The 19,780-nt window shown below is 43.2% G+C and overlaps 2 protein-coding genes and 1 long non-coding RNA gene across 4 annotated transcripts; 2 read left to right on the top strand and 1 right to left on the bottom strand.

Moving 5' to 3' along the window:
• The first annotated feature begins 279 nt into the window (after positions 1–279).
• On the top strand, positions 280–6,018 carry LOC146649410 (leukocyte elastase inhibitor-like). 2 transcript variants are annotated; one of them, XM_085386161.1, is made up of 7 exons: positions 280–473; positions 766–954; positions 4,447–4,584; positions 4,668–4,785; positions 4,885–5,027; positions 5,134–5,301; positions 5,453–6,016. In XM_085386161.1, exons 1-7 carry the CDS (start codon positions 339–341, stop codon positions 5,858–5,860), a joined length of 1,299 nt encoding a protein of 432 aa, XP_085242287.1. In that variant the 5' UTR covers positions 280–338; the 3' UTR covers positions 5,861–6,016. The 2 variants fall into 2 exon arrangements, with proteins under 2 accessions (XP_085242287.1, XP_085242289.1); XM_085386163.1 differs by having other exon boundaries at positions 448–583; positions 5,453–6,018.
• Positions 6,019–6,236: 218 nt separating this feature from the next.
• Positions 6,237–10,048, bottom strand: LOC146649409 (uncharacterized). The gene is made up of 3 exons (XR_014908102.1): positions 9,533–10,048; positions 7,368–7,664; positions 6,237–6,751 (listed from the first exon to the last, which is right to left on the bottom strand). It is a non-coding gene; the product is annotated as an uncharacterized LOC146649409 (long non-coding RNA).
• A 300-nt stretch (positions 10,049–10,348) lies between these two features.
• On the top strand, positions 10,349–19,772 carry LOC146649408 (leukocyte elastase inhibitor-like). Its single transcript, XM_085387588.1, has 6 exons — positions 10,349–10,439; positions 15,383–15,543; positions 18,165–18,282; positions 18,384–18,526; positions 18,662–18,829; positions 19,011–19,772. Exons 1-6 carry the CDS (start codon positions 10,349–10,351, stop codon positions 19,353–19,355), a joined length of 1,026 nt encoding a protein of 341 aa, XP_085243714.1. The 3' UTR covers positions 19,356–19,772.
• Positions 19,773–19,780: the final 8 nt, after the last annotated feature.

Raw genomic sequence — 19,780 nt, 5'->3', positions numbered from 1 at the left:
TTGTCAGCAAGAGTTACGCTAGTTGCCACTCAGGTAGATCGGTGGGGTTTTGTCTTGGTAAGCTCACCACGTAATCTTTGAACAGTATAAAAAAAACCCCATATATTAAATAAACACACGTGAAAAAACTGGATGGGAGTTTTGTGTGGTGCCGACAGCACAGTGTGGTGTTCTACAGGTTGTACAAACACGTCCACAGCTCTGTCCAACTGCATTTTTGTTTCTTCCTCAGTATAATACCGTGTTTTGTCACCGTCAGTGACTTATCGCCCATTCACGCGTTCCACCCACCCACACTGAAGCCTGTCCTGTCACACCACGCTGTGCGCTCTGTATAAATGAGCAGCGGTCAGCCTGCGGATCCCCTCACCGTTTCTAGGATATTTTGGGGACATTTTGCCTTCCTTTACGTTTTGCTTTCACTTTCCCTGTTTTTGTGCGAGCAAACCGTACTTCAGCCGCAGGAACATCCGGTAATGTAAAAACAACTTCTGCTTTCGTAACAACGCACATCGAGCGACGAGCTGTATTTGAGATGCGTATTTACGCCTGCTAAAGTTGACGTGTGACGGTTTAAATCCCGGTAACTTGCCTTATACTTTTATCCCGTGTTTTACATTCAGCTGCTTTTTGAATTTGCTCTATGTTTCTGTAGTGACGGTTTAGGGTGTTTAAAATGTAAAGGTTCATATGCATTGCGGATTGTGTTACATGACAAAATGCGTATAGTGCATTATTTATTTTTAGTTTTGTTGCACTTTACAGGAAAACCGTACGTCGTCAGCCATGTCCGCCGTCAGCAGCTCAAACACAGTCTTTGCCTTGGAGCTGTTCCGCACTCTGAGCCAGGCAAACTCTGCCGGGAACATCTTTATCTCTCCTCTGAGCATCAGCTCAGCCCTGGCCATGGTCTACCTGGGAGCTAAAGGAGACACTGCAGCTCAGATGGCTCAGGTCAGCTCACTGTCACTTGTTCCCTGCACTGCATTTTTGCACAACTTTTAGTAGTCCTAAATAAAGTAGTGATACATTATGAGAGTTTAAATATATATATATATATATATATATATATATATATATATATATATATATATATATATATATATATATATATATATATATATATATATATATATAAACAGTTTGGTTTTATATATATATATATATATATATATATATATATATATATATATATATATATATAAACCAAACTGTTTTTTTAAACTGAAATTAATGTTCACCTGCTAGTTTTTCTTTTACAGTGTTCTGTTTTTTAAGCAAACAATAGATATCTTGTTGAGAGGCGTTTATTGAGGTCAAAGTCCAGATGCTGTTTCAGTGCCTCTCCCAGGACACACCTTTCAGTTTATGGTTAGGCGGGTATTTGGGCCAATACTGATAGACTAAGTGCAAAAGTCACAAGCTATATATATATATATATAGCTTGTGACTTTTGCACTTTTGCACTCAGTATGGCCCAAATACCCGCCTAACCATAAACTGAAAGGTGTGTCCTGGGAGAGGCACTGAAACAGCATCTGGACTTTGACCTCAATAAACGCCTCTCAACAAGATATCTATTGTTTGCTTAAAAAACAGAACACTGTAAAAGAAAAACTAGCAGGTGAACATTAATTTCAGTTTAAAAAAACAGTTTGGTTTTGACAGCTTTAATCCATAGTTATAAATCCTCGCTTGTCCTTTACATAGAATAATGACTTTTATACTGGGAGAGTTTCATCTAATACAGTTTAATCTCCAGTGTGACAGGCAGCAGGCTAATGAATGAATGATATTAGTATCAGTTTCACAATTTGGATTAGAAACCTCAATTTAAAAAAAAACTGCAAAGAAGATGATTAACTTCCAGATAAGACTAATGTGTGTAACAACAGCACAAACAAATCATGGGTTATTTTTAGAGACTCTTTCTGCATTGAAGTACTCCCCGAATAGAATGGAGTACATGGATACAAATCTTGAAAGATTGATGTACATATTTGTGTACGTCAATCACCAAGGGCCATTAGCGTGCTGCCTGCTGTAACCCATAATTTCCTTTGGGATTAATAAAGTATTCTGATTCTGATGTCGCATTAAAATAGATAGAAGCTTCAAAAGTGCCTTACTCAGTGGTTAACCCTCTCAAGGCAGGCGTTGCAGATTTGCAACAGTTAAAAGCTAACAATCTGATTACCCCACATACGTATTTTATGAGGGTTTTTTTTACTCAGAAATACCACTGCAGGTATTCTTTTGTGCATTAGCAACAAAAACTTAATTTGAGCCTGAGAGGGTAAAATGGGTCAGTGTTTTTTGTTTATCTATGTTTTTATTTATTTATTTATTTGGCCATAACTGTGGAATGAGAGCAGATCTGCATAAGTTGTGGTTGTGGTACTTCACCATCTAGCTAGCAATACTGGAAAGGAGCAAGCATAAAGGGAGTGATGTTTTTTGAGTGGCAGGTAGTCTTAAAGGCAAGGTTTCTATCAGCTCAATAAATATCAGCAAGCACACAAACTGTTTGTGTGGAGTTTGTCTCACAGTGTGTTGTTACCTAAAGGTCCAGCTGCTGAATTTCACAGAGGGAGAACAGAAAGAGAGCTAGCTGTTTTGTTTTGATGATATTGTGCTGCTAATCAAACTGAGGTAGACGACCTGTGTTATTTAAAGACTACATTACAATGCTCTGCAGTTTAGTGCAGGATAAACAGGTTAGATTGCAGTACAGCATTAACTGAATTCCTCCTTCATTCCAGTTTTTTACTGTCTAGTATAAAGACAACATAAACAGTGTACTGCCAGTGTAGAGGATGGAAGTCAGCCAGCACAACTTCTGCTGACATGTTGTTGAATTTGGTTGTGTAAATCCACAACGAGCAGTAAACCTCAGAGCAACAGGAGCCCAGATCAGCTGATCACAGCTCGTACATTAAGAAAATCTAAAACTCACAATAGAAATTATTGCGAGTTGAGATTCTTTCCCCCACGCTGAGCTAATGTGACCGATTTTAGGGTTCCCTCATCTTTCTGTATCCCAGTTTTCTCATTCTTCTTTCAAAAGTCTTGTTTCTGTTTTTATTTTGGTTAAATAAAATGTTTTTTCAAGGTGCACCATGTGAACATTAATTTTTATCACTTGGTTGAAGGCTGAGCGCAGGGTGTCCTTCCAAGACTGCTCCGGCAGAAACTCTTCCAGGAGTGAATAACTCAAGCCGGCAGCGCCACACGACCCCCGCATCACCACTTAGCGCAGCACAGACGCTGCAGGTTATTATACCCCGGCCAATCTGTCCCCAGAATTAAGGGATGTGTCAGCTGTGGGTTAACTCCAGCCTTTACTCTATGTGTTTTGCCCTTGTATTTAATTTGCAGCTGCACTATGGGATGTTCATGTATGTCCCCATGCACACAGCTAAGCTCCACCCACTCTGCCTCCAACAATTCCCTGGTTCGAATCAGTGTTTGGTGAACCAGGGTCTGCGTGCAGCCCATGTCCACCAAGGCCTGGTGTATACCCCCTTGACACCTTACTGGTACGCTGTATACCCCTCTCAGATCAAGGAGAGGGTGTGTAGCCACCAGGACCTGTGGAGAAAAAGCAGAGGCAAGCAGGTTAATGCCTCTCGCAGCTCCGTGGCGGTGGGCCATGGTGGTGAAGAACTCCTCCAGCCAATGGGACGCTTCCGCTGTGGCCCAAAAGACCTCCAGGAAGGCATGGGGGCCATCTCCCTTTCCCGTATGGTAGTGGGACACAGCTGGGAGCGGCAGATGTGTCGGCAAATAGCCAGCCCGAGCGACCTGATGCTCGACTATATTCAGATGCTCGACTGGTCCTACAGCTGTTCCAACTGGCGGTGAAACACTGAAGCATTCTCCCGCTGCATAGCTGCAAGCTAGGCCATTTCCCGGGCCTGCCCCGGCAAAGGTGTTGAACGTTTATAGGTGTTTTTTTGACATGGGTTTTTTTTTTACCTACTTCGTTCACGCAGCTTTTCAGATGCCTTCTCCTTTCAGCACTCCACATGGCTTCCTACTCCGGTCCCAGCAACATCCTTAAAAGGAGAGACATGATTTGATGATGGTCAGGTGTGTGAGTCAGCCTCTCCTGACACCACATCCTGAACCCACTGCTCCACCCCTCCCCTGCAGCTAAACCACAAAAATTTAGCTGCAATAAGAATTTTTGGAAACTGGGACAGTGGTCAAGCACATGAATAATAAAGTCTAGCATAACACATCATAATAGCCTCCTATAGACATGAAAAATAAATATTAAATATATTAACAGCATATAACAGTTTCACAATAAGGCTTATTATTAAACCTGATGCTGAAAGAATAAAGTTGTCCAGTTTCTACCTTTGGACCATAAATTGTTACATTAGGGTCGCTCAGGCTCAGTGTCACATCCTTTCAGTCTTTGTCTTCAATGCCACACAGGCCCTCTCATTCAGCTCAGGTGAAGGCGTCCATGCAGACTGCCAGAAACTGAACGCTGACATCAACTCACCATCTGCATCCTACATCCTGAAACTAGCCAACCGTCTTTATGGAGAAAACACTGCCCACTTCCTCCCAGTGAGTGTCCACATCAATGATTCTCTTCATAAAGTTCTTCATTACAAAGACTGGATTAATAAACAGATGTCTGCTCTCTGCAGGACTTCCTTGACGCCACACAGAAGTACTACCAGGCAGACCTGAAGACTGTGGACTTCATCGGAGCTCCAGAGGCGTGCAGAGCAGAGATCAACAGCTGGGTCGAGCAGCAGACAGAAAGTGAGAATGTGCATCTTCCACAGCCTGAACAGCAGGGAATCATTTTAGCATCCTCTGTGGATTATAATGAAATATTGTTGTTTCTGTATTTCCTTTCAGATAAGATAAAAGACCTTCTGAAGCCAGGAACAGTACGCTCAAATACCAGACTGGCTCTGGTCAATGCTATCTACTTCAAGGGCAACTGGAGGAACCCATTTGATGAGGCAAACACCAAAGAGATGCCCTTTAAAGTCAAACAGGTAAAAATTAAATGTAATCCTGTTTTAAGTATGGGGACATACAGTTTAAACAGAGAAAGCAATTTAACTCAAGTAAGATGGATTTCTTGTGTTTGCTGTTTGTCAGAATGAGACCGTACCAGTCCAGATGATGTACCAGATGAAGAAGCTTCCCTACAACTACATTCATGACCATGGTCTGCAGATCCTGGAGTTGCCCTACGTGAATGAGGAGCTCAGCATGTTTGTTCTTCTGCCTGCAGAGTCCTCAGACGGCTCAGACCCTCTGCTGAAGGTAAAGAACTTAGTAATAAATACCTATAAAGAAAAGTCAGCGTTTTGCTTTATTATCAAAGTTTTATGACTATGGAGTAGCTCTCAGGTGATGTTTACAATGTTAAAATTAAACAACAAAGATGCCATAAAATGTATTAACTGTGTTCCAGCTGGAGAAGGAGCTAACACAGGAGAGGCTGAATGAATGGACCGACAGGAAAAACATGGATGTTGATTCAGAAGTTGTCGTTCACCTACCAAAGTTCAAGCTGGAGGAAGACTACGAGCTGAATGATCCTCTGGCTAAACTGGGTATGAAGAACGTGTTCTGTGCAGGAAGCGCTGACCTGTCTGGCATGAACGGTGAAGGGGGGCTCTTCCTGTCTACGGTGGCCCACAAGGCCTTTGTGGAGGTGAACGAGGAGGGCACAGAGGCCGCTGCAGCCACAGCTGGAATGGTAGCATTCTGCATGTTGAGGGAGGAACACTTCAGAGCAGATCACCCCTTCCTCTTCTTCATCAGACACAATAAGACCAAGTCCATCCTGTTCTTTGGCAGATTCTCATCTCCTCAGTAGAGGAAAAGGATGGTTCAAATTAAAATAAAACATCTTAAAAACAGTATAAATGAAGCCTTTATTTTGTGATGTTGAGTTAATTAAGAAATTGTATTTTTGCTTTATTCGTGAATAAAGTTTGATTATTTTACATTAAGTCATTCTTAATTACGTTGGGTTTTTGTGGGGAGGGGGGGGGGGTTAATATTGGAAACAGTGGCTGTAGAAATGAATGTAGAAATTAAGGCTTTTAATCGGTCCAGTCTTTTATTAGTTTATTTTGAACAGAATGGTATTGTGGCACAGATTGCATCGACACAGCTTCTCAGTTGCACACAGTTCTTTATTTATAAAAACACTGATGCACTCTGCTTCTCAAACAAGTCACAAGTCCGGCTCTTGTTTTACTTTTTTTACTACAAGAATACTATATAATACACTAAAGATCAGTATGGGATTAAAACTACTTGTAAAGTGAACAGAATTGTCTGTGTTGTCCCTTAGACCAGAAAACCTTTTTCATATTTTTGTTGCTCACAGCATTTCTGCTGAAAATCATAAACCTTATGACTTTCTAGTCACCCATTTTTGTCCCTAAAAGCCCATTTGTTTTTGCTGAGTGTCCATCATTGAGTGGCTCTTTAGCTAAAAGGTGTGGACCGTGTCAGGTCCTGGTGTTTTTAGCTCTTTATGCCTCAGACTCCTTGTTGAAGTCTCGATATGTGATATAGATTAGTTTTGTTCAGCTATTAAAACCATTAGCCATTTGATGCTGGTGTAGTGTGATGCTTCTTTCTAACAGACATCTCTCCAGTTTTGCTCAGTCTCAGCTTCGGGAGGGCCTCCCCTTGTGCCATTGCTCCCTCGTAGCTGGGAATTCATCCTTGACAAGTCTTTGAAAAACATTATTCTCTAAAAAAAAAAGAAGAAATAAAGGTCATAAAAACTTTATTTATCCCAAATGGAAATGTAATGTCTGACATAGCTCATCTGCTATTTTCATGAAAAATAAAATGCGTGATGGCTGTGGGTGTGAATGGTTTTAGAGAGAGAGGAGTCTTCCAGTACTGATTTTCTTTGTTTGATTAAGTTTCTGCAAAGTGGCTGATCAGAGTTATTAAGGATGGCTCTTTAGTGTGCATATTCTATTGTTCTAGACCAGCAGCCAGAGTTCTGACTCTTTTTTTATTATTAGATTATAAAGCCTCACTTATGGACATATTGCACTTCTTTTTTTTAACCCAAGACCTGACTGAGCTAAGGCCATAGCCAACTAACTCTTAATAACAAGCTGCCAACAAGCCAACTCCCTCTGGCCTTTTGGATCTTGGTTTCAAACCTTCCATCACATATAAAGCAGTCATTGCGCTTTGTATTCTGAATCTTATAGCAAAGTATCTCCAGGGCTAAAGACTAATGGGATAATGTTGCAGTGACATATAAGGTTTATTGGTTTCTGAGGCTGGTAGTGGCAATCTTATCTCAAGACCTCACAGTAGAGCACTTCACTTCCAGACTGCAGGCTTACTTGTGGTTCCTACAGTAGCGGTTTTTGATACGGGCGACACGGGCGGTTGCTCGGGGCGGCATCGTGGTGGGGGGCGGCATCACGGGCATCGGCAAAAAAAAAAAAAAGAATGCTCGTACTCATGCTGCCCCGACGTCAGCCAGCGCATATTGGGAATGGCATAGCCACCGATCGGTTTTCTATCGCCCATTTCCTGGGAGTAAGGGAGCCCTTCGTCTGCGAGGTGCGCCTGCTGCTTGCGGCGCAGAGAGGAGAGGGCGGGGCGGCGGGGGATTCTCTGACCGGCTGGAGCAGCATCTAAAAACCAACTCGCAAAATAAAACAAAATAAAAACAAACCAACAAACACGAAAACAGCAGACATTATGATACAGACTTAGAAAGTGAGCGCGAGAGCCCTCGGTCAAAGTAAACTTTATTGTCATCTCCGCTACATACAGAGCAATATATAGAGAGACGAGACGACGAGGCTCCAGTTACAGCAGTGCAAGTAAACAAACAATATATATAATAAGAGTAAGAAAATAAATATACACTTTAGGACTCGGGGTAAAGGGATCAATAACAATTTAAAATTTACAGTTTGATGATTTAAAGTCTCACACACAACCCGTCAAAAGGGGAGGGGGCCCTGCTGCTTCCAAATAGAGCGTATTTCATTTATAATGTTGTAAATCCAAGCCCATAATTTGAATCCTGGGTTGTGTGAAATTTCAGAAATGCACCCTAGACAAAGTGAATCTGTGAACTAAGGTTTAGGTGTGTTAGGACATGTTGTGGTGATCCATGGATTGAGGGATGGGTGTTCATACTGGAGTACAAAATTAAAACCAATGGAAGATGGACAAGAAAAGTTCAAAGCCATCAGGTGCTCAGTTTAGAAAAAAGAGAAAAGAAGAGGAAGAGAAACGAGCAAAAGATACAGGTAAGCAGATGTGTCATTGGATAATGGCAGGTCATCCTGAAACAATCAGAATACTTTATTAATCCCTAAGGAAATTATGTGTGTTACATTTGCTGCAAGAAGAAATGGTAAAAATAGTAACAGTAACAGACTAAACTCCAAACAATACATTATGTTACAGATTTTAATATTAATTAGTCAATTGTCAATTGTTGATTTGTCCTGTTCTCATTGTATGACGAATTATGATGGCTGTTTGGTAGCCGTTTGCATACTAGGCATACTCTCTCTCTCTTCATATGTGTGTGTGTGTGTGTACAACAGCTTTATGTTAATGTACAATCCTTAATATGTTTTGTCTGTGTGTGTGTGTGTGTGGGGGGGGGGGGGGGGGGGGGGCGCCAGAGGGAGTGTTCGCCCAGGGCACCAAACAGGCTAGGACCGCCACTGGGTTCCTAGGATATTTAAAAGTAGAATCGGGGGCAGAGCCTCCTGCTTCCAGGCTCCTCCTCTCCAGCTTCTAACTTGGATTCAGCAGACAGACACCCAGGTTTAAAACAGGGGTGTCAAACTCAATTGCATAGGGGGCCAAAACTCAAGGCACACTTTATGTTGCAGGCCAAACAAGATAAACATTTTTTAAACACACTAAAACAATGTTGTTGTTTTTTAACATAAATATGAATAAAAACAGACAGGAATATATTTCCAGAATAAATAAACTTAAAAAAATAAACTTTAACTTTAAATATTTTGCTCTCCATAAAAATATATCCTGTCACAATTATGCAAATTAGAAATATGAACATGCTGCCAAAAACCACAGAAAAAATAAATGAAAGCATACACAAGGTTGGAGCCGCATGTAGACGGAGCAAAGTCCGCTGACTTGGTTCAACATTACTTGGCAACAGGGAAAGTGAGGCAGCTTGCACTGGTGCATTTGTGACAGTTTCACTTGAAATGCCTTCACCGCATCATACATGCCATGTCCATGAACTGACAGATTTCCTTGCTGAGCTCAAAAACTCTATTGAGAGCTTTTCCCCAACTCAGCCAACAGACCTCAGTATGATAAGGAATGTCGGCAAACTCTGAATCTATTTCCCACATAAAAGACTGAAATTGAAGGTGATTTAAACTTTTAGCCCAGATAAAATTTACGGTTTGCGTTACGGTGATCATTACATGCTCCATCATTTTTAGGACTGTACCACACAGCGTTTCCTGGTCTGTGATGCAGTGATATGCTGTTAACTCACCGGTACAGTTCTCCTCCTGCATCTTTACTAGATCCTACATCCTGCACAACACCAGCTCGATCTGTTGTCCCGGGGCAGTTTCATGTCGGTTACACTTTGACATACGTTTCAAAAAAAAAAAAAAGTATTTTCCTGTCGTTGTCCCGTGCATCGATTTAGTTTCTAATATTTACACTCCACGGATGAAGATGGTCAGCTGTGCAATGTCCATCATGTCTGTACTTTCATCCACAGCAAGAGAGTATGCAATGAAGTTTTTGCTTCTTTCACACAACTGTGTTCTTAAATCAGGCTCACATTTGCCAAAATCTGCGTTTTGTCTGGACACAAGACGTCGCACACCTTCATCATGCAGCTCTTCAGAGTGGTACTGGGCTGATTTGGCTATCTAACAAGGGACTGCAGTTAGACTCGTGTCTCAACATTTAAATGAGGTAGTCCGCTGGATTTGTCTTCGTTTTAGTAGCTTGTAGTCTCATATAAGTGAGCAGAGAGTCGTTGCTGACAAGTTTCTGAAACGGGCTGCACCGTGTCCGGTGTCTTAGGTTCAGTGGGTGGGGCAGCTCCGGTTGTTTCTGTCTGTATGCGCTCTCCTAAAAAAGTCACTTTTTCTCTATGCTTTAATCTAAAGTCTCTTGTTGTGTTTCCGGTATGTAATGATGTAGCAGTTTAAACGGTTGTTTGCATGTTACAGGAAAACACCATCAGCCATGTCCGCCGTCAGCAGCTCAAACACAGCCTTTGTCTTGGAGCTGTTCGGCACTCTGAACCAGACAGACCCTGCTGGAAACATCCTTGTTTCCCCTCTGAGCAAGGATGGACCATGGCCAGGGCTACCTGGGAGCTAAAGGAGACACTGCAGCTCAGATGGCTCAGGTCAGCTCACTGCACAGGCACCACGCCATCAGTTGATCTCCTAGCATGTTGATCTCCTAGCATGTTGATCTCCTAGCATGTTGATCTCCTAGCATGATGCCTGTGCAACTTCAAGACCTCGTTGCATTTTAAAAGCAGTCAGTCTGACCTGTTTTCACAAAACGTTTTGTCAGATGTGGCCGTCTGTGTTTTTCCATATAGAAAAAAAAAACATTTCTGTTTTGTTTTTTTTGTCTCTATAAAAAACACACATTGCTGCTGTCTATAGATAAACTGCATAATCTCTCACCCTCAGTAAGTTTATGAATAAATAAAATTCACCTTTTGGTATTTAGTTAAACGTGTTTCAAAAGCTTGTGGGAAACAAGCTATTTGCCAGAGGTCAATGGGTCAGTGTTTTTTGTTTATTTATGTTTTTATTTATTTAATTGGCTACAACTGTGGCATGAATGCAGATCTCCATAAGTTGTGGTTCACCATCTAGCTAGCTGACAGGGGATTTCTAAAAATCTTTAAAAACAGGAAGTGGTTTAGTAGCTGAATAAGTTCATCACAAAAGTATTTAGGTGAAAAGTCACATAGACATGTAGATTGCTTAGTAAACAGAAAAAGCACATTTCATGAAGCTGGTCAAATTATATAAAAACAAAAATCCCTTGACACTAGCAATACTGGAAAGGAGCAAGCATAAGTCTCACAGTGTGTTGCAGCTAAAGGTCAAGCTGCTGAATTTCACAGAGGGAGAAAAGAAACAGCTAGCTGTTTTGTTTTGTTTTGATGACATTGTGAAACATGCTGCTAATCAAAATGAGGTAGACGAACTGTGTTATTTAAAGACTGCATTACATTACAATGCTCTGCAGTTTAGTGCAGGATAAACAGGTTAGACATGTCTGACTAGTGCACAGTGGCTGTGGTGCAGAGTATAACAGAGATGAATGTATAGCACTTTACTAGTCCCTAAGGACCCCAAAGCGCTTTACACATCCAGTCATCCACCCATTGGTGATGGCAAGCTACATTGTAGCCACAGCCATCCTGGGGCGCACTGACAGAGGCGAGGCTGCCGGACACTGGCGCCACCAGTAGGCGGCAGTAAAGTGTCTTGCCTAAGGACACAACAACTGAGACTGTCCAAGCCGGGGCTCGAACCGGCAACCTTCCGATTATAAGGCAAACTCCCAACTCTTGAGCCATGATCGCCTGAATTTGAAGCTCAGCTGATGATGCTTGAATTTAGTAACTGAAGAAGAAGAATCCTTTAATTGTCCAACAAGGGAAATTTGGATGTAACAGCAGCAAGAAAGACACATATACAAACAAACAGCACACAAGCCACAGAACAGAAACATACACAATTTTTACATATTTATATCAAGGACAATGGTTACCAAAAACAGAGTACTGTACCGTTATTAAATTCAATAAAATTAAATACAGATAAGAGGCAAACCCTGGTTATAGTGTGAATCGGTTGATAAAATAGTACAAGTTACTGCACTGATGTAAACATCTATGTTTGTTGGGAGCAGTTCTGATTGTACAGTCTGACAGCTGATTTAAAATCTCTCCGATTCACAAGGTCCTGATTTAATCCCCGATCCAGAGAAATTTATCAGTACTGAGACTTGCGAGACTTCATCAGAGGTGTGAGCATCACAGCAGATGCCTTTGTGTCAAAGTAACCGAGGATAAAACACATTTCTGCGGTATTGAACAGCGGAAATGAGGCTTACTTGTCGGAGGTCATTTGTGGGGGGGGGACAGCGTAACAAGCAAAAAATAATCGGAAAACAGACATTTGAGATGGGAAACTGTTCTTGAAGTACTGAGAGACAGAGCTGTGCAGGAAGTGTGAAGTTTATCGTGGTGGAAGAAAAACAGCAAAAGTAAGAGGGAATTAATGACGATGTTTATCAAATGTGAAGCGCAGTTTGGATCTTATTTTGCTGCTGGTTCAGTGAATTTTGGTCAGAGTGACAAAACCTGCAGCTTCAGAATCTGTGAGCCATCGGCTTTCAGCCCTGACGGCGTGTCCGTGTACGTGTTGTTGGGTGGGAAAGCCGACATCTCAGTTTCTGATGCGTCGGGTCTGTGCTTGGTGTTTACGTCTTTGTGTGGAATCCGTTTATTTGCTCTCATTTGCTGTTTCAGCTGTTTGGTGGTTGTTGAAATGAAAGATTTAACCTGAGATTCTGGCATTTCTGGCAAAATATATTTATATTTAAAAATCGATTCATATTTAATGAATTAATATCCATTATTCAAGCTAAAATTGATTTTAATCGATAAATCGATAATTGAAACCCAGCCCTCTCCTCAACATGTCTTGAAGTTCTCCAGAGGTAATGAACTAATCATTTGATTCAGGTGTGCTGACCCCGGGTGACATCTAAAACCTGCAGGAGACCTGCCCTTGAAGCCCGGAGGTCCCCACCTCTGGTCTAGTATAAAGACAACATAAACAGTGTACTGCCAGTGCAGAGGGTGGAATCCATCAGGACAACTTCTGCTAACATCTTGTTGAATTGTGTAAATTCACAAAGAGCAGTAAACCTCAGAGCAGTAGTAGCTCAGATCAGCTGATCACAGCCTGTACGTTAAGAAAATCTAAAACTCACAATAGAAATTGTTATGAGTTGTGATTCTTTTCCCCACATTGAGCCACTGTGACCGATTTTAGGGTTCCCTCATCTTTCTGCATCCCACTTTGTCTCTGAGTAGGGAATGGGACAAAGTCACACTCTACAATGTAGGCAGCATAAAAACAAAGGTATTTTTTTCCCATATTTTATTTTATTCATCTTCTACTTAACTGATTCAAGCTGAGGACATTTCTTAGAATTAAGATAAAGTTTGTTCCCTTCTTCTAATATTATTTTATTTGTACACTCAATAAACACTTCCATCAAAGCCTCAATAGGCAAGTTGTAGTAACAGTTTTTAAAGGATATTTCCTTTAAAAAAATGTAGTTAGTTTTCCATTACTAATGTCATTTCAGTTAATTTAAGATTTTATTTCAAAAGTCTCGTTTCTATTTTTATTTTGGTTAACTAAGATGTTTTGGTGCTAAACCCTGATATATTGCCAGTGCCAAGCAAATGCTTTACACTTGCAGCTTTTCTGTAAGAACCACTGCAAAACATGCAGTGGTTCTGAACCTTAACTCTATGGATGTGCAAATAACATATATCAAACTGGCTTTAGTAGCAAAAGAAGTAGATCTTCCACATGTTCATCCCATGTTAGTGTATTGTTAGTGTGTTGAAAACAAACCATTATTTAAGATTGTAACCAGAATAAGGACCCATCCACACTATAGACTATATGCATTAATACATACAGAAATACATGAAGTCTGGGTATACAAGTCTGGACTAAGTCTTCCTTCAGAAAGACCGCAGGAGTTGGGTTAACTGTCTTTAACTAAGTTCCACAGAAGAATTGTTTACATCAGAGATCTTTCTGGGCTCAATCCAAATTTGGTGCAGCCATACTTGAACTTATTGTTATGGAATATACAGTAGGTGTGACTTATGAGCATGATTTTCTGAAAACAGAAACAGGCAATATCATAATTAGTAGAGTCACAATCACATCTACTCATCACCGCAATATCTCAGTGTCCACAAGGGGTCACTGTAGACCAGTGTTTCCCAACCACTGTGCCGGCGCATAGTGCCGTGAGAGATGATCAAGTGTTACGTTGAAGATTATCTGGTTCCTGCGACCGGCGTGAGTAACTTGCAGAACAATTACGTTGTCTTCCACTAGCAGGCAGTACAACTACCTGCTCTAATTAAATTAGTTGCCAACTGCCTAAGAAAACGAAGAAGAAATTACATAATGGTCATGCTGTTAGACGATACAGCGTGTGTAATAGCAACAGAAAAGAAAAAGTAGTCAATCTGACCTGGGCCCTGGAGAAATTTCTCACCTGGATGAAGGCCCTAGCATGAGTAGTGGTCAGAAAAAAACAACAAAAAAGTTATACTGGGGACAAACTGAGCTAATTCTTCTATACCTGGTGCGCGGGGAAAAATTGTCAGTATCCTTTTTTTGTCATTTTTGTTTGGTGGTATGCCGTGTGATTATTATTATTATTTTTTTTTTCATAGACAAAGCGCTGTACACAAAGATTAAAATAAACAGAAAGTTAAGTAACAAAATAGACAATATACACAATATAAAAGATTAATAGTAAATGAAAATTTAAAAAGTGTTGATCAACAGAAGGCTTGTTTAAAAAGAAAAGTTTTTAACTGCTTTTTAAAGGATTCCACAGAGTCAACCAAACGTAGTTGTGGTGGTAAACTGTTCCACAGCCTTGGTGCCACAGACTGAAAGCATCTGTCCCCTTTGGTCTTCAGTCGTGTACGGGTAACAACCAACAAACTCTGAGTCTGTGAGCAGAGACAAGCAGCAGCAGTATATTTTATGAGAAGCTTGGATAAATGATCTGGGTCCTGGCCGTTTAGTGCATTTAGTGTTAAAACAAGAATTTTAAAGTGTATTCTAAAATCAATTGGGAGCCAATGTAAGGAATATAAAATAGGAGTAATGTGAGCACGCTTGCTAGAAGATGTTAGTAGCCTGGCCGCTGCATTTTGTATAGTTTGGAGGTGAGAAAGAGATGATTTGTCCAAGCTGGTAAACAGGGAATTACAATAATCTAAACGTGATGACACAAATGCATGAACAATTTTTTCCATGTTGGTAGGATTATTTGGTACTAAGTACTGAGGCATAACCTTAACATGTACAAAACCATCATACCCTTATCATACAGTAAACCTTCCAACGGGAATATAACTTACAGGACAAGGTCTTTTGGGGTTTTTTTTTTTGGGGGGGGGGGGGGGGGGGGTTCTTACTTTTCTTTTTTTCTGAAAAATTAAAGTTGTCCAGTTTCTACCTTTGGACCATAAATGGTTACGTTAGGGTCACTCAGGCTCAGTGTCACATCCTTTCAGTCTTTGTCTTCAATGCTACACAGGCCCTCTCATTCAGCTCAGGTGAAGGCGTCCATGCAGACTGCCAGAAACTGAACGCTGACATCAACTCACCGTCTGCATCCTACATCCTGAAACTAGCCAACCGTCTTAATGGAGAAAACACTGCCCACTTCCTCCCAGTGAGTGTCCACATCAATGATTCTCTTCATAAAGTTCTTCATTACAAAGACTGGATTAATAAACAGATGTCTGCTCTCTGCAGGACTTCCTTTTTTTTTTTTTTTTTTTTTTTTGTGTCCCGTTTGGATCTATAGCCATCAGAATTGTTGTCTTGAGGCCAAGAAAGATGCCAAGCGGATTTATTTTACCAAGTGGATCATCATGGCCTTGCCATATTGGTCCATTTGATTGACCTTTATTATAATTATGAATTTATTTTATTTTCAGTTACAAACGGGACAGACATGACAGGGGGAAAGAATGAAAGAAAGAGAGGGAGAGAAAGAAAGAAAACCAAAGGGGAGAAGAGACGGTGAGAAGGGGGGGGGGGGGGGGGGAGAGAGAGAAAATAAACAAACAAACAAAAAAAAAAAAACTCCTGGGTCACCTGTATGGAGAAAAAAAACAGAGGAGACAGCAAACAACAAAGAGCAACATAATAAGAAAAAAAAAAGCACCATCACAATAAACTAGCTAGCCGTAGATATTATTTAGTTACTAAATGATAAACGATATTGTGCAGCACGCAAGATAGACAGCGCACATTGTGCTTTGAGGCAGCAGCCAAGAAAGCTGTAGTCCGCGTCTGTGAATACCCGTGTGTACACCTGTGTGCATACCTGTGTGGATCAGCATGCTTGTATTCCAAAGGTTTCTCCATGTAATGATCTGCTAGGGAGTGAGGGGAGCCACAGCCCTGTCCTCTATGGTATGAAGCAGGTATGGAGGAGATCAAAACTCCAGACATCCAGAGGCCCCCAGAACACAAGAGACCAAGGAAGACCAACAGAGGGGCAGCTGCGCCACTGTCCCAGTAAGAGCTGAGGAGAGTCCCAGATGAGGGCTCACTCAGCAGCCGCGGAGCAGAAGCCAGGGGGAGTTGCAGTGACGCGCCCGTGAACTCCGCCGGCAGCCAGCTGTGCCTGAGTGACCGAGCCCCAGGCCGAGAGGCCGGGGGCACCCCACCTCCGAAGTGGCCCGAGCGAGCCCCAATAAGTGGCCGCCAAGGAGTGAGCCGGTGTGTACCCGGACGCCCCCAGATACAAAGAACCACCAATGCACCAACACCTGAGGGAGTCCGCCACCGGCAGGGGAAGTGGTGGTGGGTGGAGATAGGCCTCCAAACCTTGGAGGGCCCGAGATGTCCCCAGAGAGGTGGCGTCTGATACCCAACCTGACATATAGACACAGACATACAGGCACACACAGACACAAACATCCATTCCCACCCTCATGCTCTCATGTGCACTTCACACTCAACCGACGTGGAGACAGACATAAAGAGACGCTGTACACATGATCACACTCCCCAAGCGTACTCTACAAACCGGGTCTAGGTACCCTTGCCCCTGGAGGGGGGAACCGCACCCAGACCCAGGTGGTGTTACCCTTTTCCCTGCGGTGGGGAGAGGCAGACCGCCCCGACTCCGCAGCAGCAGGGAGGCCCCACACCCCAGACCGCAGCCGGACGGCCAACTCCTCCTAGCCCCCCAGCAGGCCGCAGAGAACGGGGGTGAGAAAAGACTCCAAACCTCCCTCCACCCGCTCATTGTAGTGTTGATGCATGTGTGTTCTAAGGTGCAATTAAAACCCAGGAGGGCATGAGAGCTGCCAGAGAGCAGCAGGTAAGCGCATAGTCCCTCCTGCTAGCCCTCAATGTCTACGTGTATTTAAAATTGAGAGGTGGGCAACGATGCCAGGGGTGGGGTGTACACCCTGATGGTAACTTGGATTCCGTGTATCGTGCCCACCCCCAAGATCCTATATGTATGCGTAATGAGAGTGTGAGTAATGTGAATGTCTAAGTTGTGGGATAAAATTGAGGCAGAGGCAGCCAGAAGGGGACAGAGGGGAGGGGGGGGGGGGGTAGCCTCCTCTGCACCCTGGTGACATACCCCTACTCCAAGGCCCTGCATGTGTGGGTGGTTGTGGTGGAGCGGGAAGAGGGAGGCAGCTGGAGATGGGGAGGAAAGGAAGGGAGGGGCAGGTGACCTCTCCCTGGGGTCAGCTCCCCCACTGACCCCAGTAGGCACTCCCATACTCCGCGACCCGCCAGGGAAAGGGGGCCCAGGCCCATCCAGACCGGGGCCCAGCGCAGCAGCGCCCCCCGGCCCCACAGAGCCCGGGACAGTCCACCCAACCCCACCACAGAGAAAACTGCACCCACCCCACCATCCACTCGTCTTCCAGACTACATGAGACAATAGACGCCCAGGCTGAGATCTTCCTCCACCTCTCCTGTATCTCCCCCTCCTGCAGAGAGTTCCTGAGGGGAGGAAAGCTCCTGCAAGGTTTGACAATCTCCCCCACCGGTTAAAGAGCCCCACAGGCAGCTCGACACACCGGCGGCACCCTGCGCCAGGGATGGGCCCCCATGCACCCACCCGCCCACAACCCCGGCAACACAAACCAGGACCCAAGGCCCCGAGGCCCGGCCAGGGCCCCGGCCCAGAGACGGAGCGCCCCCAGACCCCCACGCCCATCCCGGACCCACCCAGGGGCAGACAGGCTACCAGGTCAGTAACCCACGTCCATCAGCACAGACCCTCCCCTAGCCCCGCTGCACGCAGCAGGGCTGCAGGACTTCCTTGAAGCCACACAGAAGTACTACCAGGCAGACCTGAAGACTGTGGACTTCATCGGAGCTCCAGAGGCTTGCAGAGCAGAGATCAACAGCTGGGTCGAGCAGCAGACAGAAAGTGAGACTGTGCATCTTCCACAGCCTGAACAGCAGGGAATCATTTTAGCATCCTCTGTGGATTATAATGAAATATTGTTGTGTTTCTGTATTTCCTGTCAGATAAGATAAAAGACCTTCTGAAGCCAGGAACAGTCAACAAAGATACCAGACTGGCTCTGGTCAATGCTGTCTACTTCAAGGGCAACTGGAAGAACCCGTTTAAAGAGCCAAACACCAAAGAGATGCCCTTTAAAATCAAACAGGTAGAAATTTAACTGAAGGATACAAGATCTGGACACAAAGTCTGAATACAGGAAACTGTGTCAAATGTTTAAGGTAAACACCATCAGAAGCTTTATGATAACATGATCTGGTCGCCTGGATTTCCTGTGTGTCAGAATGAGACCGTACCAGTCCAGATGATGCACCAGAGGAAGAAGCTTCCCTACAACTACATTGCTGACCATGATTTGCAGATCCTGGAGCTGCCCTATGTGGGTGATGAGCTCAGCATGTTCATTCTGCTGCCTAAGGAGTCCTCAGACGGCTCAGACCCTCTGCTGAAGGTACACAGCCTAGAAACAACTTCCTGTAAAGAAAAGACACAAAAACTCTTCTGCTTCACTTCAGTTTACTTTATTGAATTTGATCACTTAAGAATTTAACAGACCGCTCCTGATTTCATGTATAAAATGAATTTAAATATGAGCGAAAGAAATATGACAAAATGTATTAACTGTGTTCCAGCTGGAGAAGGAGCTAACACAGGAGAGGCTGAATGAATGGACCGACAGGAAAAACATGGAAGTTCATTCAGAAGTTCTTGTTCACCTGCCAAAGCTCAAGCTGGAGGAAGACTATGAGCTGAATGATCCTCTGGCTAAACTGGGTATGAAGGACGTGTTCTGTGCAGGAAGCACTGACGTGTCTGGCATGAACGGTGAAGGGGGGCTCTTCCTGTCTACGATGGCCCACAAGGCCTTTGTGGAGGTGAACGAGGAGGGCACAGAGGCCGCTGCAGCACTGGGCATGCAACAGCTAGGTAAGAAAAGTCCTTCTTCCCCAGATGACACATACATATGTCAGAAATAATGATTCACATTATAGAGAACACTCTGATTCATCAACTTACAGTCTGGGATTTTATTTCCCATCAGAGTTGAGCATTCTCAGTTCAGATTTTCCCATGAGATTTAGTAATGATGTTCTCTGGAAAATGAGCCATAACCAGTAAGACTGGACCGCCCTTGTTCCTTCCACCAACCTTATTTATACAGAGAGAAGGACTACAGTCAGTCTCCTGTCTCACCACAGTTCTGTGCTCTTGTAAATCAGGTAGTCCTCTGGATTTTTCCTTGTTTTATGTGTGAGTGTATTTTTACTTTTCTTTGTCTTGTCATTTTGCTTTGACTTTTTTCGCACACAGCGAGTCAAGTATGGTTGAGTCATAGACACCAGCTAATGTGATAACAGCTCAGGCTGTTAAAAAATGCAAAGCTGACGGGTGTACAGATAAC

The sequence above is a fragment of the Rhamphochromis longiceps genome, linkage group LG17, assembly GCF_057381845.1.
Source record: "Rhamphochromis longiceps isolate RC_006_pf linkage group LG17, R_longiceps_female_GT1.1, whole genome shotgun sequence".
In the NCBI taxonomy this organism is placed as follows: Eukaryota; Metazoa; Chordata; class Actinopteri; order Cichliformes; family Cichlidae; genus Rhamphochromis; species Rhamphochromis longiceps.
Note: the sequence above shows the minus strand (reverse complement) of the source record. Positions and strands in the feature narration are given on the sequence as shown.